Consider the following 18,330-nt stretch of genomic DNA (forward strand, 5'->3'; position numbering starts at 1 on the left):
TCCTATTCGACGTTATATGCCGCAAACAAAAACTAAACCGCAGAAATCTCTGCACCTATTTGCAATCTTTTTGAAAAGATATTCCATATTTTTCAAGAAAAAAAAAGGCAAAAACCATCCCGAAATATGAAAAAAACAGAGCTGTTATGCAGATGGGTCGGCGTGCCCGGCCGCGCGTTCGATTCCCAGGACCGGACCGAGAAGAGAGGCGCCGAAGAGAGGCGTTCGGTCCGGGACTCTGATGACAAAGGGACAGAGTCGACGCTCTATCGGGAGAGCGTTCTCCCAAAACGGCCGAGCGCGCTTTTCATAGGAAAGGGCGAAGGCAGGAAGTCACATCTTCACGAGAAACCTTCCTTCACTGGATTTATGTCGACAATGACGTTCATTTCCAACAACTCGACGAGAGACCATCAAAGTCATCGGGTTATGATTCAAGGATTCGACTCTTATAACTGGAAAACTCCAGCAATGAACCGATTTCAATCCTTTCCGATTTCTTCCGCTTCAAAATGTCTTCGTTTTTCTTCCTTCAATCGTCGCAAACAAAATGGATCCAATCCGAATGGAATATTTCGACCACAGTTTTCGGCACGGACGTCCGATTCCAGCGCTGCTTTTCCATCATTTTTATGGCGTCGTTAAACGAGCGACGGAAAACGGGGAATATGCTAATTACGAGCGCCGTGTATTTTTGATCCGACGCGGAGCGAAAACCTTCTCCGCCATAAAACGCTAGCGTGGATACGCGTCATTGTGTTTTTTTCTAGCGGCGACCGGAAAAGGATGGCTTTTCTGCCGCTTTCGTGAGCGTGGACGGAAACCACGCAATTGTTATCTTTCTTTAAAGGCTAAGTTATGCCAAGCTATGCTAGGCTGTCTTGTAGGTGCTAGCTAGCACAAAGATTGACATTAGCACAGCATTTGAGCTCATGTTCTAAGCAGGCTAAACATTTTTGAGCTACTTCAATTTAGCAGAGACTTGAAGCTCTTCAAAGAATGACTAACAATGCTATGCTATGCTATACAATCTCATTTTGACTGTGTCCTGCAGGAGCTAGCACACAGATTGATGTTAGCGCGACATTTTAGCTCTGAATCTTGGCAGGCTGAATATTGTCAGCTACTTCAATTGAGCAGAGATGTTTGTATCAATGATTTTTTTTTTCATGCATTTCGATGAGAAACCGACGACGCTATGTTAGTGCGTGCTATGCTAAAGTATGCTATGCTATGCTAGGATATGAGCTTATCGCGAACTCTCTTTTCTCGGCCAAACGATCAGCATGAGCGCACAGTGTAACAATAGTTTAGCATTTTCGACTCAGTGATGTGAGCTAAACATTTTTAGCTCACGTTCCGATCAGGCTGAATATAGTGAGCGACTTCTATTTCTCAAAGACTTGCAACTCTTAAAGGACTTGGGAATTAGAAGAGTATCTTTTGTGCTAGGGATGGTTTGCCTAGCTGTGTGCTAACAATGGTATGCTTACAACAGTTTGATTTTACTTGCTATTTAGGATGTTAGCATAGCATTTTAGCTCACGTTCTGAGCAGGCTAAATATAGTTGGCTATTTTAATTGGGCAGAAGCTTAATCCAATTAAAGGACTTGATTTAATGTGTGGCTAACCTATTCTATACTATGCTATGCTATGCTATGCTATGCTATGCTATGCTATGTTATGCCATGCTATGCTATGCTGTGCTATGCTATGCAAACTGACAATTTTGAGTCGTCTTGTAGGCACTTAATAATTGGCACATAGCACACAAATAGACATTAGCATAGCATTTTCAGCTCAGCGACATTGGCATAGCAGTTTAGCTACCATTCTTAGCAGGCTAAATGAAGTAAGATCATTGTTTTGAATGACGTTTTTAGCTCAAATTTTAGGCAGGCTAAATATAGTTAGCCATTTTAATTGGGAAGAAACTTGTTTAGCTAACCTATTCTATGCTATGCCATGTTATGCTATGCTATGCTATGCTATGCTATACTATGCTATACTATGCTATACTATGCTATGCTACCATGCGGCAGTAGAGCGCTCGTCTTGGGATCAAAGGATCCCGGTTCGAATCCCGGCTCGTCCGTGTTACATGTCGAAGTGTCCTTGGGTAAGACACTGAACCCCTAATACCCCCAATAAGCAGGTGAGCGCCTTACATGGCTGCAAGGCCGCTATTGGGAAATGTGGAGCACATTGTAAAGCGCTTTGGGAAGTCATTGACTTGAAAAGCGCTGTAGAAATGCAGATCATTTCATTTCATATGCTAACTGCAAACTTAAAAGAGGTCATCTACAGTAGATAGATAGATAGATAGATAGATAGATAGATACTTTATTCATCCGCTTTGGGAAATTCCCATTTCCAGCAGCATCCCTGAGCTGAGAACAGTACAATAATAAAGCCAAAAGAATACAATATACAAATACCCAGTGTGACGTGCAAATGCCCACTGTAGCGTGTTATATAGAGTAACTAAATAGTGCTTCACAGAATACATATTGCAGTAAGATTCGGTAATATCCAATGTAGGTGGTGTGGTTTAATGTGGGCCTTTACTCTGCTGGGTGGAGTTAAAGAGCCTCATGGCATGAGGAAGAAAAGATCTCTTCAGTCTGTCCGTAGTACAAGACAGTGACAGCAGTCTGTCACTGAAACTGCTCTTCTGTCCGGAGATAATGCTGTGAAGCGGATGCGATGGATTGTCCACGATTGACCTCAGCTTTTTCAGTGCCTGTCTCTCAGCTACTGTTGTTAGGCTGTCCAGCTCTTTGCCCACAACAGAGCTCGCTTTCCTAGCCAGTTTATTGAGACGAGAGGCATCCTTCTTCTTGACGCCGCCTCCCCAACACGCTGCCGCATAGAAGAGGGCGCTCGCCAAAACTGTCTCATAGAATATTTTCAGGAGCTTTTTGCAGATGTTGAAGGAGGCCAACCTTCTGAGGAAGTAAAGTCGGCTTAGCCCTTTCCTACATAGAGCTTCTGTGTTGGCAGTCCAGTCCAGTTTGTTGTCCGGCTGCACACCCAGGTATTGGTAGGTCTGGACAAATTCTACACATTCTCCCTTGATGGTTACAGGAACCGGGTGAGTTCTGGTTCTCCTGAAGTCCACCACCATCTCTCTGGTCTTGGTGGTGTTTAGGTGCAGGTGGTTTGCGTCGCTCCATCGGACAAAGTCCCGAATCAATTTCCTGTACTCCTCCTCCTGCCCGTTTCTGATACATCCCACGATCGCAGTGTCGTCGGCAAACTTTTGCACATGGCAGGACTCAGAGTTGTACTTAAAGTCCGATGTATATAGAGTGAATAGGAACGGAGAGAGCACGGTCCCCTGCGGAGATCCTGTGCTGCTAACCCCCTCTTCGCAAACCTGTGTGCTAGCAATGCTATGCTAACAATGGTCTCGCTTCTTTCTGATTTTTCTAACGTGAGCTCAAGCTTTTTAGCTCACATTCTAAGCAGGCTCTAAATCTTGCACAAATTTGCTGCTTTTGGAGGACTTTTGAAGTGGAATATGGTCTTTTGACGCAAAAGTAGAGAAAATGGTTTCACGTTAGAAATATTTGGTTCTGACTCTAAATCAGTGGTTACAGATTCGGCAGGTCGTGCTCACGATTTCACACGCAAACGAGTTCCCAAAAGAGCCTCTTTTTTGTCTCTCGTTATCGATTTTGCTAGTTATTTGATTTTGAAAATCCTTTATAACATTTGAAGACAAACACGGGGGAAAAGAACACAACTAGGATTTAGCATTCAATATTTGCTCAAAAACGGTCTGTCGTGTCGTGTATTCTTGCTCCTCTGAGAAGATAGGGGCCCCTCGCACATGGCCTCACGGGACGTTGAAGAAACCCAGGTTCTCTCTCCTCACGGAGGCGGTTCTCATCCGACGGACCGGGACGAAGAGAACCGCGGAATCTCCGAGTCCGGCGGGGTCCTCGGTCGTCTGTTTTCGAGCCGAGGCAGCTCTCGCCGTCGATCCGGTCGCCGCTTTTCAAAATAAAGTCGATGGATGGCTCGTTTCCCTGCGACGCGGTTTGAAAAAACTCTTTGGCGTGGAACCTGACTCACGGATGCAAATCCTGAATCTATCGATGACCAACAAAAACACTCGGAGAGTTCGGTCACTTCCTGCTGGTGGACTTTTACGTTAGGGGAAATGTTTTTTTTTTTGCAAAGTAGGACGACAATAATGCCGAATGCTAGCAGCGCGACGCTAAAACGGCGAGTGCTCTCTGTGCAAATGCAGCTGTGCTCTTTTCCTTCAAGGAATTTTGCTTTTTTTATACCATAAATATAAAATGTGTTTGACATGAATAAGATTTGGATGCAGCTGTCATTTCCTTTTTTCAGCTTCCGCCATGATTTAAAGGGGGGGGGGGGGGGGGGGGGGTTGTGTTGATGTGGGACGCTAGCAAAAATATTCATGATCTTTCATTTTGAATTTTGGGGGATAAACATATATTATCATAACTCACCAAAAACAGATGTATCATTTTTTTGAATGTCAGGACAACTTTTCTCCAATGACCATCAAGAAATACATGAATGATTCATCACAAATATAAATATGTTTTCTCATTCAAATGTGAAGATATAAAATATTTCTGGAATATAAGCCGCACGTGAACTCGCCAATAATGTCATCTGCGGCTTATAGACGGGAACATTGTATTCCCCAGATCGGAAAAGGATGATGACGATGACATTGGATGACTAAGCGTACGTTACCGTCATTTCTAGTCTATCGACGGCACCTCAAACCCACCAAATTCCTTCCGGCGCGCTCTATAAAATACGGTAACCGAAATTGGAAAAATTGCGGTACTCCTTTATGAATGAGAGTATTTTCCGGACAAGGGCGTGTTTTTTTACGGCAGTCGCCTGAAAAGTTCTTGTTTGGGATTCGAGTTACCCCCAAAAATTAAAAAATCAATGGTATGGGTGTTAGAGAAGCGCGTGATGGAAACCGCCACGGCTGTACACAAATAAAACCTAGTTGGAAAAAACCAAGATGGAGACAGCACGTCCAATGTATAGAAAATCATCACATGGTAAAAAGAAGAAAATCTCGTTGATGCGGTATAGCGGGGGAATGCTGTCCAGAGGGAGCCCAAAAGACCAGACGCTGAAAAAGGGAGAAAGCCACCGGAAGCTCTGGCCGGGGGGCCGCATCGGGTTCCGAGACGAGCCCGGGGGCCCGGGCTTGGAGACCGTTTCTCCACAAATAAACACAAAGACATGTTGGTCTCCTGTCGCTTTCCATGTCTTTCATCCGACGCTGGCCAAATCGTAAATGGGGTCTGGATGGGATTGGTCCTTTTTAAGTAGTACTTGTCCAGTGTTTATAGTATTTTTCTGAAGTATGTTGGCCGTGCTGCTCCAGTTTTACGTTTGTAGTATTACTGTGGTTCTATATTTTTAGTATTTCTGCAGTCACATTTTTGAAGTACCTGTGTTGTATTTTTGTAGTATTATTGTAGTTTTATGTTGGTAGTGCTGCTCTAGTTTTACGTCTGTAGTATGACTGTAGTTGTATTTATTTTAGTTTTTCTGCAGTCACATTTTTGTAGTATTACCGTCGTTTTATGTTTGCAGTATTACTCTAGTTGTATTTATTTTCATATTTCTGCCGTTACATTTTTGTAGTATTACTGTAGTTGTATGTCTTTAGTATTTTTTTCTGTCACATTTTTGGAGTACTTGTGTTGTACTTTTGTAGTATTGCTGTAGTTTTATGTTGATAGTGCTGCTCTAGTTTTATGTTTGTAGTATTACTGTAGTTGTATTTGTATCCGTATTTCCACAGTCACATTTTTGTGGTATTAGTGTAGTTTTATGTTTGAACTACTGTAGTTGTATTCTTTTAGTATTTGGGCAGTCACATTTTTGGAGTATTTGTGTCGTATTTTTGTAGTCTTATTGTAATTGGATGTTTGCAGTATTACTGTCGTTGTATTTATTTTCAGTATTTCTGCACTCACATTTTTGGAGTATTACTGTCGTTTTATGTTTGTAGTGTTGGCATAGTTTTTTGTGGTATTCTTGTAGTTGTTTTTTTTTAATTACTATTTTTTGCAGTGAGATTTTTGGAGTACTCGTGTAGTATTTTTATAGTATTACTGTAGTTTTATGTTGGTAGTGCTGCTCTAGTTTTATGTTTGTAGTATTACTGTAGTTGTTCTTTTTTAGTATTTCCGCAGTCACATTTTTGGAGTACTTTTGTTGTATTTTTGTAGTATTATTGTACTTTTATGTTTGCAGTATTACTGTAGTTGTCTTTTTTAGTGTTTCTGCAGTCACATTTCTGGAATATTACTTTAGTTTTATGTTTGTAGTGTTCGTATTTTTTTTGTAGTATGACTGTAGTTGTATTTCTTTTAGTATTTCTGCACTCACATTTTTGGAGTATTACCGTAGATGCATTTTTTTTCAGACACACCAAAGGGAGAAAGTCGGCCCAGGAACCATTCGATCAGTAGTACTTGATGTACTACGATCGATGTTGTCGCTCTGTTTTGACCATTCGGTGACCCGAGGGGGCGCAGGTGGGCCGCGGGCCGCCATTTGCCCACCCTCGTCGGCTGACCGTTCCCCGCTTTTTGTCTTTCAGGTGGGACGGGCGATCCTACCAACTCATGCAGCTGGAGTTCCAGGTGGCTAACGTGATCACCTTAGCGCCGACGCAAACCTTGCATTGGAGCGTGGAGTACCCCTCCTCGCCTCCGGGGGCGCCCCCGGGGGCCGAAAAGGTGTCTCACCTTTACGTGAGCGACCGGCAAATCCAGGGCATCGTGCCCATCCCGCAGGTGAGCGCCTCCTCCTGTCTTTTAGCGCTCTATTTGCCTCCTCACAACCATTCTTCAGAACAAAACTTTCTTTCCTTCCCCTTGAGAAACGAAAGGCGAAGGAAAGGAAGGGGGGGAAAGAAAAAAACGAACCGTATAAAGAAGATGAGAGAAAGAAAAAAAGGGTAAAAGAAAGTGGGAGAATAAAACGGAGAGAAGGAGCAAAGAAAAAAGCGGGAAAGGGAAATGGGAAATAAAGGATGGAAAGAAAAAAAGAAAGAAGATAGAGAAAGAAAATGGAAAAAGAAAGAAAAGAGCATTGAAAAGAAAAGGCAAAGAGAGAAGTAAACAATAGAGCAAAGAAAAAAAAAATGGAACAAAGAAGAAAGATCAAAGGAGAAAAAAGTAAGAAAAACGAGAGAAAGTAAAGGGGAAAGAAAGAAAAGAGGAAAGAGAAAAGAAAGAAATATGAGAAAAAAAGGAAAACAAAGGAAATGGGGGAAAACCGAGGAAGGAGGCAAAAAATGAAAAGAAAGAAAGGGAATGAAAAGAGAGAGGAAAAACAGGCAGGGACTTTTTGGGTAGAGCGATATTTGAAGAAGAGTAGAAAAGAAGAAAAAAAAAAACCAAACCTCTGCAAAAGTCAAGCCTTCGCAGTTTTTGCTCTTTATCTTTTGGGAGAAAATCCGCACAACTTGGGAGGTGGGCAAACCAGGGCCTCCTTTTTTGCTTGGCTTCTTTTTTCTTTTTTCTTCTATTGACCTGCTTGTTTCCCTTTTGTTTGCTTTCTTCTTTTTCTTTCTTTGGATTCTTTTCTTTTTCTCTCTCTTTTTTCTTTCCCCACTTCTTATTTTTTAATTTCTTTTCTTTTTTCATTTCCCCATTTTATCCCCTTCCTTTTCTCATTATTCCTTTTTCCTTTTTTCCATGAACTCATTTTTTCCCCTTTTTATCTTTGTTCTTTTGATTTTTCTTTGCCTTTTTTCTTTCTTTTCTTTTCTTGCCCTTTTTCTCTCTCCTCTCGGTCCCCTCGCGCTTCGGGACGCTCGTTTTCAGTCGCACGACACGGCATCGGCCGGAGGTCGAGTTTTACACGCTGTCCCTTTAAAGTATTAGCAATAACACCATGTATTTGATGAGCTGGCTTCGGCCGCGACGGAGTACGGCTTTAAAGGAAAGGAGATTGTTATTTTGCCCGAACAGAAAAGTCCGATTGGAGATTTGCGGCCGCCGCTTTACTACGGCGTGTTAAGGTCGCCCAGACGGCGCCGCGGCATCTTGCCGCTTTTCTTGTCGTCCTTTTACGAGCCTCTTTGAGTCGGGGGGGTCGAGGGGGTGTCATAATTCGGCGGCGGCCGCCAGGTTTCGAAGACAGGGAGGGGGTGCCTTGCAAAAGTCCACACACCCCTGTTCGGTTACTGGGTTTTGCTCCTAACGAGCTAGATTTGGATGGATGACCCCTCGCCAAAATGAGGGCGTTGCTCCCGAGAAGAAAGGAGAGCGGGAAAGAAAGAAAGAAAGAAAGAAAGATAAGAGTAAGAAAGTAAGTGAAAGTAATAAAAAAAGAAAGATTAAGAGAAAGAAAGAAAAAAAAGGAGATAGAGAGAGTTATGGAGGGAAAGAAATGGTTTAATTAATCCGATGAACGATGGAGGGTACGAATGGTGGCAAGAACTCCAAATAGGGGAAAAAAAAAATGTAAGCGGGATCTCAATAATGTCCTAACAAATAAGAATAGATTGAAAATCAAAGAGAAATGCCCGTAAGCTCCCAGCGTCCTTGCTATAACATGAGAGCTTTGCGGCTCTCCAGATAACCACCTTGCCTCGCTGATCTTATCATCAAAGACACGCACAAACATACGCAGGCGCACGGCAGGTAAACATCTCGCCCCCCCCCGGCGCAACCGATCTCGTTCCTCGGTATCGCCTTTGAGCTTTTGGATGCTCTTAATAGTCGCTGCACCTCCTGTCCTCCTGTTTCTTTTTTCTTTTTTGTATCATCTCCGAGCGACCGACCTCCTGGAGGTTTACGCACTCATTGATGCCCTCGCGCCACTTTCATCTCCCTGTCGCAAACTCGTGTCTTTGAGAGCGGCTCATCTGTTTTTTTTTCATGACGTCAGCGGTCTCCGTGAGGTCTCATCACTCACTCAAAGACACCTTCTTGGCACGTTGATCTCTGTGTCACCGACTGCTATCTTTGAGAGGGAGTTTATTGGTCTTTTTTACATCAAAGACAACCTTTTGGATCTTTAATTGGATCTTTGCGTCACAAACTCGTGTCTTTGAGCGTATGTAATTCATTTTTTTTATCATGATGAAGTCCAGCTATCAAAGACACCTTGAGGTTCCTTGTTCTAAACTCGCGTCTCGGAGAGTGACTTTAATTTATCAGGACAGCTACATCTTCGAGGTCCACCCTGTCAAAGACACTCTTTGGGCCAATTCATCTCTGTGTCGCAAATGTGTGTCTTTGAAGGTGGGTTGTTTATTATTTATATCATGACAGCAACACATTGGAGTCTATTCAAAGATGGCTCTTTGATTTGAGTGTCACTCAATTAAAAGTGTGTTCTTCAATTTTTAACCAGGTTTTTGAATCCGCAAACGGTGTTCGTTGAGTTTACAAGAAACACGTATCAGTTGTTTAAGAAAATCGAACACCGATGGCAGTCTATGACATCTCTTTGAGATTCTCAAAGACGCACGTGTCGAATTTGGCTTTATTTTTTGCTAACAAGGATGGTTATTTCAACAGAATGTAAAAAAAAAATTAACGATTGACCGCGGATGTTAGTCCTGGCAAGTATTTGTTGGTCGGGTCTTTGATGTTTTGACGTACGTCTTTGTTTTCAGGACACAGAAGTGGTGAACACGGCCATTTTGAGCGGGCAGCGCGTGTCGCTGGCGGTCAAGGTGGTGACGGTGGGCGAGGACGGGCAGGTGAGGCAGCTCCAACAATGGCTCACCTGCAGCTCGCAAGACCTGCACGTACTCAAGGTAACTTTCATCAAAGACCCCTTTGGCCAGAACGGAATCTGTCCTGCTGACGTCTTTCATGTCGCCCTGTGAAACGCATTCCGAGTTTGTAGGTTTGAAGGTCTTTGAGACACCTTTGATGTTGTCTTGGATGTTGACTGAAACACACAGTTTTGTTCAACACAGGCTGTTTTTGACCAAGAGGACCATCTATAGGTCACCTTTAAATTGCCTTTGATATTCTCATTGATGTTTACCAAAACAATGCCACGTTCGTCAAAGAGAACAATTGCGAGCGCAGACTACAACTTGGTCAAGGCCTACCTAGGAGTCCACCTGTCTTTGATACATGCCAAGTACAATGAATTGTTGAGTAAAGGAGGACTGTCTTTGAGTTGCATTTGATGTTGTCTAGAACATCAAAGTTCATCAAAGCGAAATTTTGGAGTGTATTTGTCGTTGTATTTTGGCACTCTTTTTAGTGGAATCTTTGGAGTATATCAATGCAATTTTTGTGGTATTACTTGAGTGTCACAGTTGCCATGGTGCCCAATTGGCCTCACCCGTGTGGCGCCATTGACAGATTGGCTTTCTTTCTATTTTAAGCTCAGTGCTCTCACGCTTCCTTTGTCAGTCAGTCAACGAACCTCTGCCCCGCAAGACGGGGGTTCTGACTCGGTCCTGTTTCCTGTCGGTATTTTCTGTCCGGTTTTATTCCAGTTTATTCTTGTCCTGTTTAATTTCAGGTTCCAGTTTAGTTTCCGTCTGTTTTTGACCTGTTTATTATTTTCTCCTGTTTTCGTTTCCGTCTAGTTTCTCCTGTTTATTTTCGATATCCTGTTTCGATATCAATCCCGTCTGTCCTGTCCTGTTCGGTTTCGACCCCATCCGTCAGATATCTGCTCGTGCGATTGGTATCGATCTCGTCAGCCTCTGGCTTCCTGTCTTTTCACGCCAGACCGCTGCCTAATGACTCCCTGTTACCCGTAAAATAAAAGGCTCGTGTGAGAAACGTCACGCGTTTGGGTCCTGATTCGTTGCCGATTCATGACAGTGAGTTTTATTTTTGTGTTCTTTTTGTAGTGTTTTCTGCAGTAAGTATTACTGTAGTTGTATTTTGATGTATTTCTACAGTCATATTTTGTCGTATTTCAATAGTACATTTTTGGAGTATATCTGTATTTTTGTCGTACTACTGTCATAATGTATATGTAGGAGTATTTTTCTATCATAGCGTTACTGCAGTGGGATTTCTGTGGAAGTATTTTGTAGTATTTCCACACCAGTATCACTGTAGTATTTCTGTCGTACTTTTGACCACTACTGTACTTTTATGCAGAAATATATTGTAGTATTTCTGCAGGCCTGCTTTTGTAGTCTTCCCAAAGTACAGTTTTTTGGTAGTATATCTGTAGTATTTTTGAATCATACGTGTAGTTGTTTATCGCTGGCATTTCTGTCTAATATTTCTGTAGAAGTATTTTGGGATCATAATAATAATATCATTCTTTTTCTTATCAGAATGAAGACAAAATAGTATGTTGGGTCCCTGTTTCTAAATTTGATATTTCGTTTTGTAGTCGTTTTTTGCTCGTACTGTATTTAGTTTGATATATATCTCGATGACATTTTTTGTTTAGCGGGTCGGACAAAGACGTTCGTTGGGCCGCACGTGGCCCTCGGGCCGTAGTTTGCCCGCCCCGTGATCCGGGTGCCCTGAACCCAAAGACGGCCCCCGACTCGACTCAAAGGCGAGAAAGCCTCGGAACTGGTCGAGCGGCTGATCACCGAGCGATTCCTTGTCTTTTGTGTAAACGTATCCCGGAGTCAAAATGGGAAAATGTTCGGACGCTAACGTTAGCGGTACGTGGCTAAAGGTGGATCGCGTAGCGCAACTGAAACGCACCCGGCCTGCCCGTGGATAAAACAATTTCCGTCCTTCTCTAAGAGTCATCAATAACCATCGATGGGCCGGGCTGAACAGCTAGCTAGATAGCTAAATAGCGTGTCTTTGAGTCCTGACTTGAAATTTTGCAGAAGACACCCACATTAAGACTATATTTTTCATATATCTTTAGTTGTTTTTCTTAAATACTACTTTAGTTGTGTTTTTGAGGTGATATTTCTGAAGTATTATATTATTACTCTCGTAGTAGTGTTGTAGTTGTTCTATACGGTATTAGTTTTCTTTTCAGAATGAAAGCAAAATAGTGTATGAGGTCCCATTTTCAAGCACTGAATTCGTCTTTTATTTTTTTTCATCATTTGATAGTATTTTGATTGTATTCCTGTAGTGGTATTTTTTGTAAGGGATAACACACACACACACAAAAAAAACATGTTTTTATTATTATCGTCATGATATTTGGACCGTTTTCATTTGGAGGGCCGGATTCAAAATGAAATGAAATGAAATGATGTGCATTTCTCTAGCGCTTTTCAAGTCAATGACTTCCCAAAGCGCTTTACATTGTGCTTCACATTCCCAATAGCGGCCTTGCAGCCATGTAAGGCGCTAACCTGCTTATTGGGGGTATTAGGGGTTCAGTGTCTTACCCAAGGACACTTCCACATGTAACACGGACGAGCCGGGATTCGAACTGGGATCCCTTAATCCTAAAACGATCGCTCTACCTCCTGAGCTACTGCCGCCCCAAAAGCCTAATGGGCTGCGTGCGGCCCGCGGGTCGTCGTTTGGCCACCCCTTTCCTGGCTCCGTGTGGGCGGTGCTACCAGTCACTCAGCCACGCCCACTCCAAAAAACGGTAATCATCTTTAAACAATGACGGCAAAACAAAATCTCTTTTCGGGACAGTCATGCTACCTTTAGCATACGTTAGCGCGGCGCCGTTAGCGCGGCTCCGTTAGCGCGGCGCCGTTAGCGTGGCGCCGTTAGCGTGCGCCCCACGCGGCTCACGCGGCTCACGCTGTGACGCTCGTCCATAAAAGATGGCCGCCGGCCAGGATCTATAATATATTGTCTTCTTAGCTTGTGTCCCAAGATACAGGGTTGGTAAACCTTTTTGGAGGACAACGTTTCCAGTACCTTAAAGTTCCGATCCCAAAACCATTTTTTTTTTACAATTGAATTTGATGACCTGAATCAAGTGGCTCTCTTGCTGCTAGTATATACTTTGGGCCGTTTTAATCATGATTACCGATGTGATGCACTTGTGCCCGCTCCTTTGGCGCCAACGGCCTCGGACTCTGATTGGCTCCCTGTCACTATTTAAACCCACTCCCTCCTGTCACTTGTTGTCAGTCCGTCTGCGAACCTCGGTTTACTCCAAGCAAGCTCTTTTCGACCCTGACTCCCACCTGTTTTCGCTCCTGTCTGTACCCCGGCTTCGACCCTTTTTTTGATCCTGACCACGTTTTTTGCTGTCCTGTCCCGACTACCGATCCGTTTCTCCGTTCCCGACACCGCCATCGCTCTTCCGTGGTGAAGTCCCACTTCTGCGTTCAGAGCGACCTGCTTTCCGCGACCCGCGATCACCGGATCGTGGGTGCAACCCTTTCCTTTCTAATAAAACTGAGAGGAACGTAACGCAAGTGGGTCCTGTCTGGTCTTGACATCTATGATTTTTTTTTGTATCAGTGATCTGCTGTAAACTGAGATGAATTCTCCCCGTTTGCTTCAATCGTACACACGTCAACACCAAGAAAGGGCTCTATCTGTGTTAGGGTTAGGGTAAGGGTTAGGGTAGGACCGGGTTAGCCCGGTTAGGGTTAGCGTTAGGGTTTGCTTTCTGTTGAACTTTTATTGGATATTTTTTGCACGTTTTTTTTCGAAGAACTGTGTCTACGTTGGTTAAAATAGATGAGTGTCTAGTATTTTTACTTATTGAATTTGTATTTTCAGGGCTTCTCCGTTGTTTTCTTACTTTAAATCGGTTTGGTGTGAAATAAACTGAAATTGTTTTGTATTTTTTTTGGTAGATCTGTGATTGGTTTCATGAATATTTCATGCCTTTTTCAGAAATTCCCTGAAAAACCTATGAAATGACTCATCACTAAATCGTTCGGTGCGTCATGTTTTATTCTGACTGACGATTTCGAGTCAAAACCACAAAAATCTGGAGCCCGAGAGAGCCGGTTTTCTAAATAGAGCTGTGCTCTTGGGTGCGACCAGTAGGGGGTGGTGACGCTTGATATGACAAGCCGTGAGAGCGGGCGTGTCAGTGCCATGTCTTCGTTTTTTCACGCGGTCTATCGAGTCAGCCTGGCAGGAAACGTGGCATTGGCAACAATCTCAAGCATTTTCGAGCCTTTCGCACCAAACTCGAGCATTTTCCCGACCTCGAAAACACAACAACCCCGAACGTACCGAAACAATCCCCGATTTGCGTCGCCGTATTCGCGCATAAAGTCTATTGAGCAACTTGGGAAAATAAGGGAAGGCCTCATCCGACTTTGCAAACTTAAGCTAGCAGCGAGACGGATTTAGCATTCGTGGAGGTTGGATTTGAATAACGCCGGCTGACAAAAAGGCAGAGACGGGGCGGCGCAAAGGGACACATTGGGGACGACTCCTAGCCGCATGCTAATAAGGACGCTAATTGACATGCACGCTAAGACGCTAGCACGCTAGCGTGCACACACACACGCGCTCTCTTGTTGATTTGGTTTCCGAGATCTTAGTGAGCAGGAGTCCCGAAAGCTTTTGAAGATTCGCGTGGACGGAGGGTGGGCAATTATTCGGAGTGGCCAGAGGGCAGCGTCGGGTTCCAAAATGTGGCCGGGGGGCCCGTCCCGGTGACCCAGACAACATCCCGTTCGTGGCTAAAAAAGACACATCTTTTATTTCTAGATATTCTTTTTCAAAATGGATTCTTTGTATCAAATCGCTTCCCAAATTCTCATGATTCAATCCAAATCATTTCGTAGCACCGACTCAGGTATTTCGTTTTGTCGTCATACTTTAGTTGTATCGTTGTCGTATTTTTGTAGCGGTATTTCTGTATTGTTTATGTGGTATTTTAAAAATTTGTTTTTGGTCACGGTTTGTTTTTTCAGAATTTCTGTCACGTCGAGTTATCTTATGCCGTTGACATTTCCTTCCTGGTTCTTTTTGAAGAGTTGGTGTCTTTTTTGCTTCGGCTGGTTTGCTTTTTCTTTCTTGATCTGCTTTTGTTTTTCCCTTCGACTTTTTTTCTTTTTTTTTTTAAATATTATTATTATTTTTTATATTTTTTGGTTCATGATTTTGAGTTTTTTTTTTGACATTTTAATTGTTTTTGTATTTTTTACATATTGTTTTAATTTGTTTTAGTCTATTAGGTCAGGGAGTGTTTTGGTTTCTATTTATTTCTTGTTCATATTTTTGGAGGGTGGTTTGTTTGTGTATTTTTTTTCTTGAAACATTCCTTGAAATATTTTGGAAGGGGTTGGTTTGTTTTGATGATAGTTATTTTTGTTGGAATGAGTTTGATCTGTTTTTGTTCTTTATTTTGGGACAGTGTTTTTTTTTAATTTGTTGTTGCTGTTTTGTTTTATTTATAGTCAGGTTTTTGGGTTTAATTTTTCGCGTGTGTTGACTTGTTTTGTATTTTTTTTTTCAAATGTTGTTTTTTTACTGTTTTGGGGGGAGGTTGTTTCAGTTTTTTTTAGTTTACGTTTTACATGTTTAAAAAAGGGTTTCTTATTTTAGGTTTTTTTGGGGTATATATATACTTTTTTTTTTTGCTGCTTTGTTCTCGTCTTGCAATGGTCAACGTAAGGAGGAGCATCTCCGTTGAGTCACGGATTTTGAATCGACATTTCTAAAATGAGAGTTTATGGTGCGGCCGTAACACTCTTTGCTCGATGACCAAAACGAGATCTTCTTTTTTTAATTTCCTAAACGCGCCGTGAGCAGCTTTCCTCATTTATAGCAGAAGCAATCCAAAGTGTCCGAATCGCAAACTTTTTCCATTCGTTTTTGACTCTCCGGAACGAGAAAATCTTCTCGGGACTCGTCGATTCGAACGTTCGGAATGACGGACAGGTGGGAGTCGGGATCTCATTGGCTTCTTCCCCCGGGACCCCGCCTCCGACCGACTCCGATTGGATGAGGGCCTCCCTCAAGTCAGATCAACGTCCACAAATCCTTAGCGATGGTTTCTCTGATTCGATTATCGGCTGCGGGGAAATTCCCACTCTCTTTAGAGAAGCGCCTTTTTTGGCTCGGCTCGTTTCAAAAAGGAGCCGGCTCCCAAACGACTCTTTTTCCAGATGCTTTCCTTCATTTATTCCATATCTTACCAATTATATATGCACAAAATACATTTATATGAGATTAAAATGTAAATGTAAATGGTCTGCATCTCTATAGTGCTTTTCAAGTCAATGAAGAGCTACCAAAGTGCTTTACAATGTGCTTCACACTTTTCCCTTTTACATACTAACTCCCTGATAGCAGAGTCAGCCGTGCAAGGCCGCTACCTGCTATCAAGGGATTAAAAAGATAAAATTATAATACTAGACTACAAGAGCCTTTATAGTTTGACTTCAAAATCAACGTGGAACGCATCTCGATAATGAGCCATTTTAATGCCAAAAAAAAAAAAAATAATCCCTGAGAATAACACAACAAAACGTACATTTAAAAAATAATGACTTCTCAGCGCAAAAACGAATAAACTCTGAAATACAAGAATACACTTTGAGCTTTCTATTTGAATGAAAAGTGCAGGATCCTTAAAAAAGGCACCAAATATAAATCAAATGATTTCCAACTCTGCAAAAAGTCAATGATATCACACCAAAAAATGTCAACTTGGCGAGTATGAATTTGTTCTGTGGTGACCGCGGACGGCATTTTTGGTGAGGATTGTCTCTTGGCCGCCTTTGATATCGCCCCTGATGTGTCTTTGACTGGCAAAGACTATTGTGTTTCAAAATGTGGCGACAAGCGACATTTTGGACGAGCCAATCCGCCTTTGAGTCGCCTCTGAGGTGGTCTTTGATGTCTACTGAAATACGCGTGCTTCGTTGAGGAAAGGCTTATGTAAAAGAAAACGTTTTGGACGAGGATCGCCTTTGAGCGGTCTTCTGTGTTTGTGAGGAAGTTCATCAAAGAGAAAACGGTGACTACATATTTGAAAAGGGCCGTCTTTGAGTCCCCTTTGCAACAAAAGCAAAAGGACGCAAATACTACAAAAACGAAACGACGACAAAAATACAAAGAAAACTCTACCGTGGACATACGACAAAAAAAACGACTTCGGGAATATTTCAAAATAAAACGACGGTCATGCTACAGGAAAAAAAACACACAAACATGAAAACAAATATCCGAGTCCAGAAATACAAAAAAAAAAATGGACATCATTTCCGCGCAGAGGTCACCGAGCTCTTTCAAGCGTCCGGCTACATTTTGTTACCAAATAGCGCAAAGGGCCACCCCCACTCATATACGTTTCCAAAATAGCAAATTAGCCTGATAGCTTGCTAAACAACTAAAAAGGGAGCCTAATAGTTAGCTCGAAAGGTCAACTTGTAAAAAGCTAAAAGGGAACTAGATAGCTAGCCAAAAGAGTAAAACACCAACAACATAGCCAGAGGGAAAGCTAAATAAAAAAGGCTAGATAAAGCTAGCTAGAAATGACATTTAACTCGATATCTAGCAAAAATGGTCAAACGTTAGCTAGAGAGCATGCAAAAAAATGTAAAAAGCTAGCTGATAGCTTGCTAAATATCTAACAAGGTAGGAAGACAGCGAACCGCGAAGCTAAAAAGACTTGGCTTTATAAAACCGATGGTTTTAAAACGGAGGTGGTTATATTTCCTGTAAACTAAATCAAAAAATTGTGCAACACTAATTTCCATGATGATTTTTATCGACAATGTCAACGAATCATTGCTGCCAGGCCAGGAGTTGAATTGACATTGCTAGAATTTAGTAGTAGTTGGTGTTTTTGATGAGGCATCTTCTGTTTTTTGTTTTTTTGCGTACTGAGGTCTGGTGGCCAAAACTACTCACGGCCTTAAAAGGCCTCAGCTCACTGTGATGTTAGCGTAGCAAAAAACAATCGTAAAAACAAGCCATATGTATTCAACATTTGATAGTGTGCTAACAAAAAAAGAAATAAAGAAATAGTAGGCTTCGCTAAATAGTTGGCCATCTTTGAGTCGATCCTTTGTTGAATTCCTTTTGCTGCGTTCACAGCCGCAAGTCTTTTCAGGTATGTCTCTGGAAGCTTTGCACGTCTCAAAACAGAAATATTTGCATCTTTTTCCTTACAAATCTGTGTATTATTGGCCCTCATGTCGGTTTTAGATCAGGGGATGGTGTCATAATAGTCTGTGGTTTGCAATCGTCTTTGATCTGTGCAGCCTTTTGAGACTCTTTGTGATAAAGGGCCAAACAAATAAACAGGACTAGACTTAATATGAAAACATAAACGTGTTGAAGACACGAATTGCTTAAAAATAACGATCGACTCGAATTTACGTGATTACCAGGTTAGTTATCGAAAGTAGGGTTGATTTGACTCCGTCGACCACAAAAAACGAATTGTTTGAGCGGGAAATCACGATGACCCGGCACCGGAGAGCTCTTTTCAGAAGA

At 42.3% G+C, this 18,330-nt stretch overlaps 1 protein-coding gene across 1 annotated transcript in view; it reads left to right on the forward strand.

Moving 5' to 3' along the window:
• The window catches only part of LOC148366516 (transmembrane protein 132C), a 104,808-nt gene that overhangs the window by 73,504 nt on the left and 12,974 nt on the right, over positions 1–18,330 (forward strand). The window contains 2 exon segments of the mRNA XM_088336973.1: positions 6,624–6,819; positions 9,657–9,800. Coding sequence (XP_088193099.1) covers positions 6,624–6,819; positions 9,657–9,800 — 340 coding nt within the window.

This window comes from Urocampus carinirostris, chromosome 5 (assembly GCF_059441175.1).
Source record: "Urocampus carinirostris isolate Australia breed hairy pipefish chromosome 5, RoL_Ucar_1.0, whole genome shotgun sequence".
NCBI classification, from domain to species: Eukaryota; Metazoa; Chordata; class Actinopteri; order Syngnathiformes; family Syngnathidae; genus Urocampus; species Urocampus carinirostris.